The 17368-nt window shown below is 45.7% G+C and overlaps 1 protein-coding gene across 3 annotated transcripts in view; it reads right to left on the reverse strand.

Moving 5' to 3' along the window:
• Window positions 1–17368, reverse strand: part of ANKRD6 (ankyrin repeat domain 6) — a 196398-nt gene that overhangs the window by 17271 nt on the left and 161759 nt on the right. For 2 of the 3 annotated variants that reach the window (XM_032651813.1, XM_032651815.1), the window contains 7 exons: window positions 16225–16323; window positions 13740–13838; window positions 12434–12511; window positions 8166–8270; window positions 6704–6838; window positions 6210–6395; window positions 5597–5749 (listed from right to left, as the gene is read on the reverse strand). In XM_032651813.1, the coding sequence (XP_032507704.1) occupies window positions 5597–5749; window positions 6210–6395; window positions 6704–6838; window positions 8166–8270; window positions 12434–12511; window positions 13740–13838; window positions 16225–16323 (855 nt within the window). The remainder of the gene's footprint in view (window positions 1–5596; window positions 5750–6209; window positions 6396–6703; window positions 6839–8165; window positions 8271–12433; window positions 12512–13739; window positions 13839–16224; window positions 16324–17368) is intronic. The other variant, XM_032651814.1, reaches the window with a different exon arrangement.

Here is a 17368-nt window from a genome sequence, read left to right on the forward strand (position 1 = left end):
TAAAAATCTTCCAACAAACAAAAGCCCAGGACCAGATGGCTTCACAGGCGAATTCCATCAAACATTTAGGGAAGAGTTAACACCTATCCTTCTCGAGCTCTTCCAAAATATAGCAGAGGGAGGAACACTCCCGAACTCATTCTACGAGGCCACCATCACCCTGATACCAAAACCAGACAAAGATGCCACAAAGCAAGAAAACTACAGGCCAATATCACTGATAAACACAGATGCAAAAATCCTCAACAAACTACTAGCAAACAGAATCCAACAGCACATTAAAAGGATCATACACCACGATTCAAGTGGGGTTTATTCCAGGAATGCAAGGACTCTTCGAACATACGCAAATCAATCAATGTGATACACCGTGTTAACAACCTGAAGGAGAAAAACCATACGATCACGTCAACAGATGCAGAGAAAGCTTTCGACAAAATTCAACACCCATTTATGATAAAAACCCTGCCGAAGGTAGGCACAGAGGGAACCTTCCTCAACATAATAAAGGCCATATATGACAAAACACAGCCAACCATCGTCCTCAATGGTGAAAAACTGAAACCATTTCCACTAAGATCAGGAGCAAGTAAAGGTTGCCCACTCTCACCACTCTTATTCAACCTAGTTTTGGAAGTTTGAGCCACAGCAATCAGAGAAGAAATAAAAGGAATACAAATCGGAAAAGAAGGAGTAAAGCTGTCACTGTCTGCACATGACATGATACTATACATAGAGGATCCTAAAGATGCTCCCAGAAGACTACTAGAGCCAATCGATGAATTTGGTAAAGTAGCAGGATACCAAATTAATGCACAGAAATCTCTGGCATTCCTATACACTGATGATGAAAAATCTGAAAGTGAAATCAAGAAAACACTCCCATTTACCACAGCAACAAAAAGAATAAAATATCTAGGAATAAACCTACCTAAGGATACGAAAGACCTGTACTGCAGAAATTATAAGACACCGGTGAAAGAAATTAAAGATGATACAAATAGATGGAGAGATATACCATGTTCTTGGACTGGAAGAATCAAACATTGTGAAATGACTCTACTACCCCAAAGCAATCTACAGATTCAATGCAATCCCTATCAAACTACCACCTGGCATTTTCACAGAACTAGAACAAAAAATTCTCACAATTTGTATGGAAACACAAAAGACCCCGAATAGCCAAAGCAATCTTGAGAACGAAAAAAGGAGCTGGAGGAATCAGGCTCCCTGACTTCAGACTATACTTACAAAGCTAACAGTAATCAAGACAGTATGGTACTGGCACAAAACCAGAAAGATAGATCAAGGAACAGGATAGAAAGCCCAGAGATAAACCCACGCACATATGGTACACCTTATCCTTTGATAAAGGAGGCAGGAATGTACAGTGGAGGAAAGGACAGCCTCTTCAATAAATGGTGCTGGAAAACTGGACAGGTACAATGTAAAGTATGAGATTAGATCACTCCCTAACACCATACACAAAAATAAGCTCAAATGGATTAAAGACCTAAATGTAAGGCCAGAAACTATCAAACTCTTAGAGGAAAACATAGGCAGAACACTCTATGACATAAATCACAGCAAGATCCTTTCTGACCCACCTCCTAGAGTAATGGAAATAAAACAAAATAAACAAATGGGACCTAATGAAACTTCAAAGCTTTTGCACAGCAAGGAAACCCATAACAAGACCAAAGACAACCCTCAGAATGGGAGAAAACATTTGCAAATGAAGCAACTGACAAAGGATTAATCTCCAAAATTACAAGCAGCTCATTGCAGCTCAACAACAAAAAACAAACAACCCATCCAAAAATGGGCAGAAGACCTAAATAGACATTTCTCCAAAGAAGATATACAGACTGCCAACAAACACATGAAAGAATGCTCAACATCACTAATCATTAGAGAAATGCAAATCAAAATCTACAATGAGATATCATCTCACACCAGTCAGAATGGCCATCATCAAAAAATCTAGAAACAATAAATGCTGGAGAGGGTGTGGAGAAAAGGGGACACTCTTGCACTGCTGGTGGGAATGTGAATTGGTTCAGCCACTATGGAGAACAGTATGGAGGTTCCTTAAAAAACTACAAATAGAATTACCATATGACCCAGCAATCCCACTACTTGGCATATACCCTGAGAAAACCAAAATTCAAAAAGAGTCATGTACCAAAATGTTCATTGCAGCTCTATTTACAATAGCCAGGACATGGAAAGCAACCTAAGCGCCCATCATCGGATGAATGGATAAAGAAGATGTGGCACATATACACAATGGAATATTACTCAGCCTTAAAAAGAAATGAAATTGAGCTATTTGTAATGAGATGGATAGACCTAGAGTCTGTCATACAGAGTGAAGTAAGTCAGAAAGAAAAAGACAAATACCGTATGCTAACACATATATATGGAATTATAAGGAAAAAAATGTCATGAAGAACCTAGGGTAAGACTAGGAATAAGAGGCGCAGACCTACTGGAGAACGGACTTGAAGGATATGGGGAGGGGGAAGGGTGAGTTTTGACAGGGCGAGAGAGAGTCATGGACATATACACCACTAACAACGTAGTAAGGTAGATAGCTAGGGGGAAGCAGCCGCAAGGCACAGGGATATTAGCTCGGTGCTTTGTGACAGCCTGGAGGGTGGGATGGGAGAGTGGGAGGGAGGGAGACGCAAGAGGAAGACACATGGGAACATATGTATATGTATATGTATAGCTGATTCACTTGTTATAAAGCAGAAACTAATACACTATTGTAAAGCAATTATACCGCAATAAAGATGTTAAAAAAAAAAAAAAAAAAATCTTCCAACAAACAAAAGTCCAGGTCCAGATGGCTTCACAGGTGAATTCTATCACACATTTAGAGGAGAGCTAACAGCACCCATCCTTCTCAAACTCTTCCAAATATAGCAGAGGGAGGAACACTCCCAAACTCATTCTATGAGGCCACCATCACCCTGATACCGAAACCAGACAAAGATACTACAAAAAAAAAAATTACAGACCCAATACCACTGATGAAATATAGATGCAAAAATCCTCAACAAAACATTAGCAAACAGAATCCAACAACCCAATTAAAAGGATCATACACCATGATCAAGTGGGATTTATCCCAGGGACGCAAGGATTCTCCAATATATGCAAATCAATCATGTGATACACCATATTAACAAACTATAGAAGAAAAACCATATGATCATCTCCATAGATGCACAAAAAGCTTCTGACAAAATTCAACACCGATTTATGATAAAAACTCTACAGAAAGTGGGCATAGAGGGAACCTACCTCAACATTACAAAGGCCATATACGACAAACCCACAGCAAACATCATTCTCAATGGTGAAAAAACTGAAAGCATTTCCTCCAAGATCAGGAAGAAGACAAGGATGTCCACTCTCACCACTATTACTGAATATAGTATTGTAAGTCCTAGCCACAGCAATCAGAGAAGAAAAGGAAATAAAAGGAATACAAATTGGAAAAGAAGTAAGGTTGTCACTGTTTGCAGATGACATGATACTATACATAGAGAATCCTAAAGATGCCACCAGAAAACTACTAGAGCTAATCAATGAATTTGGTAAAGTTGCAGGATACAGAATTAATGCACAGAAATCTCTGGCATTTCTATACACTAATGATGAAAAATCTGAAAAAGAAATTAAGGAAACACTCCCATTTACCACTGCAACAAAAAGAATAGAATACCTAGGAATAAACCTATCTAGGGAAGAAAAAAGAACTGTATGCAGAAACTAGATGACACTGAGATGAAAGGAATTAAAGATGATACAAACAGATGGAGAGATATACCACCTTCTTGGATTGGAAAAATCAATGTTATGAAAATGACTACATTACCCAAAGCAATCTACAGACTCAGTGCAATCCCTATCATATTACCAATGGCATTTTTTTTTTTTACAGAACTAGAAGAAAAAAACTTCAAATTTGTATGGAGACACAAAACACCCCGAACACCCAAAGCGTTCCTGGGGGGAAAAAAACGGAGCTGGAGGAATCAGACTCCGTGACTTCAGACTATACTACAAAGCTACAGTAATCAAGACAATGCGGTACTGGCACAAAAACAGAAATATAGATCAATGGAACAGGATAGAAAGCCCAAAAGATAAACCCATGCACCTACGGTCAACTAATCTATGACGAGGGAGGCAAGGATATACAGTGGAGAAAAGACAGTCTCTTCAATAAGTGGTGCTGGAAAAACTGGACCACTACATGTAAAAGAATGGAATTAGAACACTCCCTAACACCATACACAAAAATAAAACTCAAAATGGATTTAAAGACCTAAATGTAAGGTCAGATACTATAAAATTCTTAGAGGAAAACATAGGCAGAAACACTCTATGACATAAATCACTGCAAGATCCTTTTTGACCCACCTCCTAGAGTAATGGAAATAATAACGAAAAAAAACAAATGGGACCTAATGAAACTTAAAAGCTTTTGCACAGCAAAGGAAACTACAAACAAGATGAAAAGACAATCCTCAGAATGGGAGAAAATATCTGTAAACAACTAACAATGGATTAATCTCCAAAATATACAAGCAGCTCATGCAGCTCAATATCAAAAAAACAACCCAATCCAAAAATAGGAAGACCTAAATAGATATTTCTCCAAAGAAGATATACAGACTGCCAACAAACACATGAAAGGATGCTCAACATCACTTATCATTAGAGAAATGCAAATCCAAACTACAATGAGGTATCACCTCACACCCGTCAGAATGGCCATCCTCAAAAAATCTACAAAGAATAAATGCTGGAGAGGGTGTGGAGAAAAGGGAACCCTCTTGCACTGTTGGTGGGAATGTAAATTGATACAGCCACTATGGAGAACAGTATGGAGGTTCCTTAAAAAACTGAAAATAGAATTACCATATGACCCAGCAATCCCACTACTGGGCATATACCCTGAGAAAACCATAATTCAAAAAGACACATGCACCCCAATGTTCATTGCAGCACTGTTTATAATAGCCAGGACATGGATGCAACCTAGATGACCATCGACAGATGAATGGATAAAGAAGATGTGGTGCATTACAATGGAATATTACTCAGCCATAAAAAGGAATGAAATTGGGTCATTTGTAGGACGTGGATGGATCTAGAGACTGTCATACAGGTGAAGTAAATCAGAAAGAGAAAACAAATATCGTATATTAACGCATGTATGTGGAACGTAGAAAAATGGTAAGATGAACCAGTTTGCAGGGCAGAATAGAGACACAGATGTAGAGAACAAACGTATGGACACAAAGGGGGGAAAAGCGGCAGGAGGGTGGGGTCGTGGTGGGATGAATTGGGAGATTGGGATTGACGTGTATACACTAATATGTATAAAATAGGTAACTAATAAGAACCTGCTGTATAAGAAATAAAATTAGGAAAAAAAAAAGAAATCACAGGTCTCTTTCCCTGACAGCCTGCCCGACATGCTCAGGGCAGAGTCTGCAGAACAGAAAGGTGTGCTGAGGTCTGATTTCATTTTCTGCCAGGACACCACGCCATGAGAAGGATGGCAACCGCTTACTTGGTGCTGGGTCTTATTCTCCATGTGCCCCAGCTTCGTGTTCATCTTATCCTGAACCGACACCAGCTCTGCTTTGATCTCCTCCACAGTTGCCTCCAACTGATTCTCCAGCTTGTTGATCAGGGGTTCACATCGACAGCCATTTATTGGTGCCTAAGAGGGAAGCCAAAAAGGAATCAATCCAAGTCGTTCGTTCCTTCTGAAAACATGTGTCTGTCAGTACACCAGGGGACCACACGTGATGGAGGAGACTCATCCCTGTGGTAACTTTGGACTGACAGGCCAAGCCTTGGCTCTGTAGACGTTAAGAAGATTCAGAGAGTGTAACATACGGTCCCAGTCCTCAAGCTGCTTTTATCCACTACCCGGCCTCAAGGTTATCTATGCAGTACCTAAGGATGGTGCAGAGAGCTTTGTAACATCCCTGTGCTCTCCAGGCCTACGTGGCAGGAGGGTACTGCACAGTTTAGGTGGGGAGGGCCAGCTGGCTTATCTTCAAAGCTCATGCCTTCTGTAGTCACCGCTGAAAGTGGACATTAACCCCCAGCAACAGGGTTACACAGACACCTCGCTTACAGCCTACAGTCCTGCCCTGACAGGGCCCGGCAGGTACCTGCATCACTTTGCCGTCCTTGCCCCGGTACAGCGTGTACAGCTGGTACGCTCTGAACTCGTGGGGGGCACCTGGGGGTGAACAGTGATGCCTGGGCCTCTTTTTAGGGTGACTGTGAGTGTGCGAGCTCTTCTGCTGTCCAGGCTGCTGGTCTGCTGGTGGGGTGGGGTCAGAAAACGCTGACGCCTGTGGGAGAGAAGGCGACAGCCACCCTGAGCGCCGTGACATCTGCAAGCCTGATGCCCAGCCGGCGGCTCCCGTCTGGCCCGCCTTGCTAGTCTCTCAGCGTTCTGCGCCAGGTATGTGTCAAAAGAGTTGTACCAGCATGCTTACCTTGTGTCCACAGCCGGCCAGGGCCGATTTCTGTGCTCTGGCTCCAAACCAGCAAGCAAGCCAAGTGCAGTGGCTTTTTAGCTGCGGGGCATGACGCTATCCCAGGGCCCTCCGCCAGCCCTCCTCCCAGCCCTCTTGGCAGCTCTCACGTGCCTCCTGACCTTGGGCCTTGACTTTTTCTGCCTGTTGTCCTTCGCTCTGGGCTCCGGGGAGGCAGACAGGAAATCTTCTCTGGACTCTTCTTTTCTGGGTACAGCCTGTTCACTGCTATGGGTGTCTCCTGCTGAGACACTTCCCTACAGAGGAAAAAAAGCCCAGAAACCTCTTCTCCTTGATCCCCCAGCCTTTTTCAATAATGGCATAAAATTTCCCAGCCTCCATCCACTAAAGGACCCCTGGGAATCTTTTCCAATGACAAATTTCAGACATAGGAAGCACTGCTTGGTGGTTTTAACTGAACACCTGTGCTTTTCCTGGTAAGTTGAATGTTTGGTTTTTCATTTATTAGGTGCCAAACTAGATATTGCCTTGGGTCTAACTATGTTCTGCAACTTTAGGAACGTAGTACACACAAAACACCTCAGCATTAGAGATTTTTTTGGTCTTTTACATTTCAACAAAAAGACAACGCCACTCATTCTTTGATCTTGGACGCTCACAATTCACAGAGGAGAGTGAGAACCTTCTGAAATGAAAAAAAAAAATCACTTTTCTGGTCCTTGTGAGAACTTTTACAAGTTAATATGTACAATTCACACACAGGAACCAATGCGAGTTACAATGCCTTAACCCTGGAAACTGGTAAGATTTTCAAACAGAGAGAAAAACAAATAATTGGTATAAAATTTTATGTGCCAGAAGTTGTCTCTATATCCTAGTCTTCTTCCTGGGAGAGTTGAAAGGCATGGTTCACTCCAGGGCTGCCGTGCACAGCTGTGCAAGCTGTTCACTGCACAAAGGCACCTAGCCGAGGGCGTGAGTGGGGCTGAGGGAGCTGAAGTCCACCTTGGGCTCTATTCGCCATACGTGCCCTGTGCTAGGCTGGTCTGCCCAGAAGGCAACTTTTTCTAATTCGCACAGAGGAGCCGTATGGGCTAGCACAGCCTCTGTTCACTCCCTAAGCGGAAGGAGAGGCAACAAGCTACGCCACTGGTCCTCCAACTGTAGTCCACATTGGCATCACCTGGAGGGCTTGTTCAAACACAGATTGCTGGGCCCTACCCCAGGGTTTCTGATCCAGTGGGTCTGGGGTGAGGCCCCCAGATTTGCATTTCTACCAAGGCTCCAGGTGACAAGGTTTTCACATTTTGAAAACCTCTGCTCTACATGATGAAGGGTGTGGTGCCAGAGAGGCTGTGCTGTCCACATGGAAGCGACAAGGCCACGGATGCACAGGGCTCGCAAATACAGCCACACAGGGTGCTGGAAAAGACAGGTGGCGTGAGAGTACACGGCCTGAAATCGTGGAGAGAAGACAAGAGGCTAGAAGGAAAGACGGACAAGATTTGAAGGACCCCGAGGAAAGGAGAGACAGAGGAGGGCCCGGCAGCCGCCAGACGGGCCCGGAGGAGGCAGGGAGACAGTTTCCCACCCTGGCAGTGGGCGGGAGGGCTATCCCCCCACCTTGCTTTGTGCCACATCATCTCTCGGCACAGACTGAGCTCTCCTCTCTTCCTTGAGCCTCTCTCTCTTTTTCCTCAGGCTTCGCCCACGACTGAAGCGCAAGACCTGAAGGAGGCAAGAGGCATCGTTACAAACCACTGGTGTGCGCGGACCTAATGGAGCCTCCAGCTGAGCAGGGGGAGACCAGGCGTTCACATCAAACAAGCGCCTCTAGACCACCCACTATGCCTCCTACATCCTGTGCTGGGCGCTTAGGGTCCCAGAGACGGCAGGACATCGTTCCTGACCTTGAGCTCACAGTCTAGGACAGCAACACTAACAGGCACTTAGCGATGGGCCAGGGCGCCCAGTAAGGTGTGAGCAGGCCGTGCACGGCTCAGCTCCAGGGAGCATGGCTCACACAGACTAGGATGTGAACGGTGTCCCCTGGAGTGTGCGACACAGCAGCCCCGTGCCAGGCACGGTCTATCTTGGGACACTGGACCTGATGTAGCCCATCAGATTTTCTCTTGGCCAAACCGTATCCAAGTCATATTCAAACATAACTTTAATTCAAGCCTAACTGAGATGTACCTGTGAGCCATGGTACCAACCACGGGGCAGGAGTCTCTTCCCCCAAAAGAAGGCTGTGGTCTGCCCCTTCGAGGGCAGAGAGGTGGAATGGACACAGGCAAGTAACGTGGGATCCCACAGGCCCAGAGGAGCCCAGCAGCAGCTAGCTGGGGATCTTCAGGCAAGTGACTTGACCTCTCTGTGCTCCGTCTTCTCAACGTGAGAATGGGGAGCTGCCGGAATTAACCGAGACAACGTAGGTGGCCGGCGCGCCTTGGACCAGTGGTCCCTGGGAGTGTCTCCACCTGCCTGGGGGCCTTAGAGTGCTAGGCTGGCAGAGATGGTTAATCACGGAGTGCAGACCTGTGCGCTGGTGGAAACCTGCAATCCCTGGCTCAGGTCCACACCCTTCTCCTCCAGACTCCCTACTCCTAGCTCCAGGGTTCACCCCCCTTACAAAACCCAAGGGGGTACAGACGGTGAAAGCCCTTTCAAGGCCACACTATCTTTCTGCAATAAAACAATATTTTACTGTCTTCTTATATAGATAGATAAGGGCTCTCTGAAGTTCAGCCTAGTGTTTTGCATCTCAATGTCAGACTTCCTCCTTGTGTTCATTAAATTCAAGTGACACATTAGAGGACAAAAAAATCCTCCACGGGCACCTCCTAAATGGAGAATTCCTGACAATACCTGCCTGCAGCTGAACCGGATTTTTGAATTATATACTCATCCCCTAAAGCCAGCAGTTCTGGAAGTGTCCAGGGACCTGAGTCCGTGAGGTTAAGATTATTTTCATAATATTACAACAACATTGGCGTTTTTCATGCTCTTTCTCTCATGAGTGTACTGTGTTTGCCAGAAGCTACGTCAGTGACATTACAGTAGACTGCATGCAGCAATAAAAGATGAACAGAATTCTAAGACAGTAAGGACGTGAGCAAACAATGTCAAACAATGCTACTCTTCTCATTTCTGTTTTGAAAAAGGTTCTTTTTCACAAAATGATGCTATTTATGTTGCTACAAAATGGACTTATTTTAAATGAATATCTTTAATATTTCTAAATTTTATTTTCAATACGGTAATTACTGATAGATATAAACTCACATAAACAGAGCTCTTTATGGGCCTCCGTAATATTTAAGGAAGTAAAAGGGTCCTTAGACCGAAAAAGGTCTGAGAACCAAGGTCCTCAGCTAAATTTTAGACTCAGTAAGAAGTCGAGTCTGATGAAGGGGTAGTAAGGCCCGTGCTCATCTGCTTTATAGACACTTAGAACACAGCTCCAGAATCAGCCTGAAATTCACTTTCCAAAGCATTTGTGAACCACGTCAATCAAAAATAAGAAGTAACACTCACTTCACCCAAACACAAAGTAATCAGAAAAATTCCCACCATAGACCATGTTATTAGCCAATGAAAATAACTCTGCATGGCTCCCAGCCTTTCTCAGGCCATCCACCAAATGTACCATCATCAATCTTTCCCACTTCACAGAAATCAGGAAATATTGATCTTAAGGCCTCGGAAAGAAGTATCCTCTTAGTACTGCTGTGAACCATCGAAATCCATGGTCAACTAAAGTGCCAAGGCAAGGGGATTTCTCGTTTCAGACAAGACCATTTCTATAACCACAGATCAACAGGACAGTATGCATGCAATTTTATGCATATTCCAAAGCTTTTTCTTTGCACTGAAAATAAGGGTTAGTATGTACAATCATGTAAAAAAAAACAAAAACTTTAAAAATATCCTATTATTTGTTGTTCAATATGGGTGTGGAAAAACTAGCTTAAGTCATTTCTTTTTTTTTTTTTTTTTTGCGGTACGCTGGCCTCTCACTGTTGTGGCCTCTCCCGTTGCGGAGCACAGGCTCCGGACTCGCAGGCTCAGCGGCCATGGCTCACGGGCCCAGCCGCTCCGCGGTATGTGGGATCTTCCCAGACTGGGACACAAACCCACGTCCCCTGCATCGGCAGGCGGACTCTCAACCACTGCGCCACCAGGGAAGCCCCCCGACCGTGTCCCTTTTGATCTGAAAGAGACTAGCTTTTTTTTTTTTAATCAGGATTCCGAGAGGTGATTCTGCTGAGGATTTGTTTGCAAACAGCTAGGCAGAGGTGGAGCCTTTTTCCAAAGGAGCACCCGACTCACACCTGTCAGGGGCTCTGTGGATTTTCAGAGCTCACTGAGAAGGACCTTCTCCACAGGCAAGAGGGTGATTGATTTTGCAAGAGACAAAAATCTTAACCATTTCCAGAAACTGCTAGTTATATCAGGCATGTTTTTAAAACTTAAATGGAATCAAGGCCGTGCAGAACCCCAGGCTGCCTGAGATTGGGCCATGGTGCAGCAGGCTGGGGTCCGGACTCTCCCTCTGGCTCCCTAAGACTTTGTCTTCCTGCAGCATTAGCCAGAATAAGGTGGAAAACCAATCAGTGTTTGCTGTAAGGTAAGAGACTAGCTCTAACTGGGAAATAACCTAAATGTCTAACATTAAGGAAATGGTTTAACAAGATACTGAACAGCAACCAAAGAAAGAATATTATGCTTCCACTGTGATAAATAACTGTAAAGACTACAGAACAGTTTCCTATTACACTTAGGATAAAGGGCATAATACCAAAGAGTATATACATTGTGGACACAACTATATACAAATTATGTGTCTGTGGAAGGTACTATAAACAGTTATTTCAGGGTACTAAAATTATAAATAGCTTATAAATCATCACTATTAAATTTCTTTGTGACTTAGATCGTTTCAACCTCAAGTAAGATATCAGTCATCTTCTTAAATTGAATGATGGCCAATATACCACTATTTAATAAAAAATGAGAAAACTATACGGTACTCAACTGCCTCTAGTGGACATTTACGGCTTTGTCTGCCCAGACGGATGCCTCATCCCACCTCTGTCTGGGAAATACTTCTCTTCTAACCACGTGGTCAAACGGATGCCACCATCTTCCTGAAGCACCTCTGCCCCACCTGTTCCGGGCATTTGCCCCAAGCTCGCCAATCACGATCTTCTCCTATGTTTTACCGTTTTTATTTATTTTTTGGCCGTGCTGCACTCCATGTGGGCTTTTACTTCCCTGACCAGGGATTGAACCCATGCCCCCTGCACTGGAAGCACTGAGTTTTAAACCACTGGACCACCAGGGAAGTCCCTCCTATGACATTTTTTTTTTTTTTTTTTTGCGGTATGCAGGCCTCTCACTGTTGTGGCTTCTCCCGTTGCGGAGCACAGGCTCTGGACACGCAGGTCCAGCGGCCATGGCTCGCGGGCCTAGCCGCTCCGCAGCATGTGGGATCTTCCCGGACCGGGGCCACAAACCCGTGTCCCCTGCATCGGCAGGTGAACTCTCAACCACCGCGCCACCAGGGAAGCCCCCTCCTATGACATTTTAAACTGGATCTTTTCCCTGGCTGGGAAATTATGATTCAGGAAACTGGTTGTGACAATGATCCAGCCACAGAGAGGAAATGATGCCCATGTATGAGAACAGCCTGCTGGGCCTGAGATCTCTGGTTCCAGGTATCTTGGAGGCTCATGTGGATTCCTACACTTCCTGCTGCCTGGACAGTAAGCCCATCTGTCCCCTTCTTAAGTTGGTCTGAATTGGCTTCAGTAGATGGCAACCGGGGAATCCCAATGACCCTGCAGACCCCGCATAATCAATACAATGGAAAATGCAAAAAATCCTACCTGGGGCGCTTTAGTGAGGAGGAGAGCAACTTCCGGATTATTGTGGTAGCGGGCAGTCTCCAGTGGAGTCCGGCCTGCCTAAGGAAAGGCAAAGGGAGGACCAGTGAGTACGGAACACCAGCCCCACGCATGCACAGCCCAGCGGGGACAGCTCTCCCAGGAGCTAGCAACCCGGTCACACCAGCACCTACAAATGTGCTCAGCGAAACACAACCGTGCATGTGACATGGTCCTGCTCTTGAGTCTCATCCAACGGGGAGCCCAGTCACACCTGAGGACACAGGCACACGGGGTAAGTGCTGACCAGGTGAGCAGTAGGTGTTCTAAGAGACAATGGTCAGGGGCACTGCTCACCCAGGAAGGCTTCCTGGAAAGGGGATTGAGGGAGGTAAACAAAACAAAACAGATGGGGTCAAGGTGGAACATGTCACTTGAGAAAACACAAAGCATCATAAAAATCCAGCCAAGCGATACATCTTCTGGGAGTACAATGGAGAAAACACCTGGAAGGGCAGATCAGGGCCCAGCCACAGAGTCTCAGGAACTGGACTGTGAAAAACATTTAGGAAGCTATGGCCATAACAGAGACTCTAGGGAGATTAAAGCCCAGACCAGGAGTTGAAAACAGTGGGATTCAAAGGAAGGGAAAGGTGCTCATGGCATCATGGGAGAGGTACCACCAATCCAGGTACTAAAGCTGGGAGGGGGACTACCAGCCTCGACACCCCCAACTCCCCAGACAACTGTTCCACCCCCAGTGCCCCCCGAGTCTGTGCAATTTCAGGAGCACAGAGATCACAGGCCAACCTCGAGGAAGAGAGGGTGCCTGAGCTGGTACCTGCTATAGGATGAGAGGGGGAGGGGAGGAGGGAGACATTGAGAGAGAGGGCGTGAGAGAAGGTGATTTTAGAGAGAAAGCAGCTGGAGTTTTGAGGAAGATTAGCCTGGTGGCCATTTTTCTGAGGACCACATCTGTTTAAAAGGCCTGGAACTCACTTTCGGTAACATCCACTTGCCAGTTTACTTACACACCCCTGACCCTGTTTCATGCCAGGACATGCTCGCTGAGTTGTCTGAAGATGAGCCCTCAGGGTTTGTAACTCGTGGGGCTGCTGAGAGCAAGGGCCCCTCAAGTCCGCCCCCGCGGGCCCCAGGATCGTGGGGTCAGTGCCGCTGCATGGTCTTCCCGAGCGAGCCTGGGTGAGGCTGTGCTCTGGAGTCCGCAGCGGGTGGGGCAGCAACAACAGGCCCTGATCCAGAAAGGGGTGGGAACACCTTTGGAAACCACTGTTGCAACTCCACTTACGTTATTGACAATGGTCCCATCTGCTCCGGCTTCCAGTAGGATTTTAACCACCTTCTTGTGATTTAGGGCAGCAGCAATATGAAGTGCTGTGTCTCCAGCCTGAAATTAATCAGAAGAAAGCCGGCTAAACCCCATCGGATCGTGGCCCACAGGCCTCTGGCTTTTTAATTCCATGGCCTGGCGGTGGCTTTTCAAAGTCAAACTAAAATCTGTCTTACACTGACTGACCTTGGCTAAAGTGTTATGTGGTTCTTTTATTATTTTTAACCATACTTCATTTTTTATTTTTAAAATTTATTTATTGAAGGATAGCTGATGTACAATGCTGTGATAATTTCTACCGTATGGCAAAATGATTCCATTTTATAAATATATTCTTTTTCACGTTCCTTTCCATTATGGTTTATCACAGGATACTGAATATCGTTCCCTGTGCTATACAGTAGGACCTTGTTTAAATGTGGCTCTTTTAAAAGAGACTCTGCGACTGAATGAACTTATGCACGAATACCACATTCCTTTCTGAGTGGAGATGCCAGAAATCACAGGACAGGATTAAAGGCAAGGGGGCAAAGTCATGCTGGGCCTGGGTTGTTGAGAATGGTGGGACCTGACCTGAAAGGCAGGATCACAGGCTGGTAGCCAGGAGCTCTGGACCCTGTCCCTCTGCCCAGGCAGGGGGTGGGCAGAGAACCCCTTGGTTTCTGAATTAGAATGAGCAGAAGCTTCGAAGATGGCTACTTGCACAGGCCCTGGAGTAATATCCCAGCCCTGCAGCCATCCTCAGGGATGTGAAAGGGCCACCTGGAATCATCCTGCAGGCCAGGGTATTTTGTTTGGGTGGAGTCACTGAGAATCAGTATTCGCTTAACACCAGATGTTTTCAAACTCTTACCAAATAGCCTGTAAGTTTTTTGTTGTTGTTTTTAACAAAAAAATATTTTAATCAACTGTGAAAGAAGGCTATGTCAAATGCAGCTTGGTGGGCCAGTTCCACATGCAAACTGTTTTTAATTCCCAAACAGAATGACATAAATAAGTCAGACCAATATAAAAGTTAAATCATTCACTCGTTCCTGGCAGGTGAACAAGTAAAGCATGAAAATCCCGCCATCCCAAGGCCCTCCTTCTCTGGTAAGTAGCCGAAGAAAGTGTTCATTTCATTCCTGAGTCACCTGGTTGTGTGTTTTGAGGGAAGCTCTGGAGCAGTGGTTTCCAGTCTCGCCTGCTCATTGGAATCAGCTGGGAAGCCTTAAAAACTACTGATGCCTGGGTCCCACACAGACACTGATTTAATTGGCCTGGAGTGTGGCTTGGGTCTGATGATTTCCCAAAGCTGGCAGGTGACTGTAATATACCACCCAGGTTGAGAAGCAGCACTGGTTGGCGAGGGCTGTTTGGGGTAACCTGATGAATCTAGAGTCCATGGCGAGGCTGGAGAATGACAGAATTTAGCTATTAGGTCAGTGGTTCTCAATCCTGTCTGCACACTCAGGCCAGGAGCTTTTTAAAAATACCATTGCCTGGGCTTCCCTGGTGGCACAGTGGTTGAGTCCGCCTGCCGATGCAGAGGACACGGGTTCGTGCCCCGGTCCGGGAAGATCCCACATGTCGCGGAGCGGCTGGGCCCGTGAGCCATGGCCACTGAGCCTGCGCGTCCGGAGCCTGTGCTCCACAACGGGAGAGGCCACAATGGTGAGAGGCCTGCGTACCACACACACACAAACAACAACAAAAAAATACCATTGCCTGGACCTCACCCCAAGATGTTCTGATCATTTATATTGCAGTGGGACTCAGGAATGGTATTTTTAAATCCTCTGTTGATTCTAATATGCGGCCAGGGTCAGTAACCACCATTATAGGGTATTTTTAATCTGAATCACAATCTAACTTTTTTTTTTAATTTCAGATTTACGTACCCAAACTCAGAAAAGTCAAACAATGCATCACTTAGGTATAGGTATCAATAAATAACAAGACAACTTTTTAAAACTCCAAGTAACTACGAAAATCACATTTCCACAGGACACTAATAATCACAGATTTCGAAACCCCAAGTATATGGCGTAGATACTGATCAGGTGCCGAACTTTACAGAAAAGAGAGACTCCCTCAGCTCACATAAAGGTGGCAATTCAGGTAAGAGAACTCAGGAGTCATGAGACACCTAATGCCCTTCCTTATTTACTAAGCCACTCTTTCTTGTGGGTTTCCTTTTTAAAAATCACACTAAAAACAAAACCCACAGCAGGATCTCCAGAAAATGTTCACTATGCAAATGTGGTGATATGAACTGGAATGCTAAGGGCATGCTTTCTCCAGGAGGCCAGATAAACCAGGGCCACAGGAACTCCATGGTTCCTGCAAAGGCCAGCACTGGCCAAGTCCCAGGCTGGGAAAGGACACCGCCCCCCAGCAGCCTCTGCTCCCGTCTATGCCAACACACCTGCAGGTTAACCATGGGGAGAACACATGCACTGACCTGGTTCTTTTCATGGACAGAACAGAAAGCACTGAGGAGGAGCTTAATGATGGACAAGTGATTATAGCGCGCAGCAACGTGCAAACAGGTGTCGCCTGCCTGCGGACAGAAATCAAACTCTAAGCACAGTCTGAGCAGTTACAAAACAGAAAAGATAAAAAGAAAATATCATTTAAAAGCTGGCAGGCTAGCATATATTCTTTAGAAGGTAACAGCCTGAATTGTAAGCATCTCCTTTATCACAGACGCTCACTCCACAACTCACAGCCCTTTTCTGTCTGCAGCCCTGCTTTTTCCCCACCATGCAGACTGTTTCAGGTTTCATCCACTGGATGCCTGCTCCCCATGAGACCTTCACAAGAGCTAAGGGAGGCTCTGCTTAGCTGGCATTTACTAAGACTCCGCTGACCCCAGCCTCTCCTAAGACCCGAAGGCTCTGCTCTGGAGTACCCTGATTAAGACCAACAGCACTGCTTTGGAAATGAGACTTTCCCATCACAGACCCATCATGGCTGAGAGGGCCAGGAGAGCAGGGTGAGCCACTGGACTTTAAGAGCATGTACTCTAAAAAATTCAAGTGCATCCCATTTTAGTAGGACCCCAGTATCCCATGGGGAGAAATGTAGTCTAGGGAGCTGATGAGGAAGCAATTGCTGAGCATGAAACAGGGCATTCAGAAAAACTGGGGATCAGGACTTTCCTTAGTCCTGCTCCCAGAGAGAAAACAGCAGAACTGGAGACAACGTGGTGACCTTCTGCAGGCGTTTCTGTTCAAGCTCCAGTTCTGTCTAGAGATGCTGGCCGTCAGTACAACCTTCTCCCCCCGGATTAAGAAGGAACCAAGCTCAAAGCTGAAGTTCAGAGCATTCTCAGAACCACTTTAGATGAGCCTGCCCCCAATCAGGGGGGCCCCGGCTAAAGCCATTTTTGAGAGAAGCCTCAGATTCTCTTGTCACATGGCTGAGGCACGGGCTTCATGAAGGAAATGCAGCTCTGTGGAGGGAGGAGGGAGACCCACGGCACCTTTCAGGTCAGGCACCTCTAAGAACTACTGGCCCATCAGCTCATCCCAAGGGTGCCTCAGTAATGGATTTGTAGACGCCGGGCATAGAGCATCAGAAGGCCTCCCGGGTATAGCATCAAC

This window comes from Phocoena sinus, chromosome 12, assembly GCF_008692025.1.
Source record: "Phocoena sinus isolate mPhoSin1 chromosome 12, mPhoSin1.pri, whole genome shotgun sequence".
In the NCBI taxonomy this organism is placed as follows: domain Eukaryota; kingdom Metazoa; phylum Chordata; class Mammalia; order Artiodactyla; family Phocoenidae; genus Phocoena; species Phocoena sinus.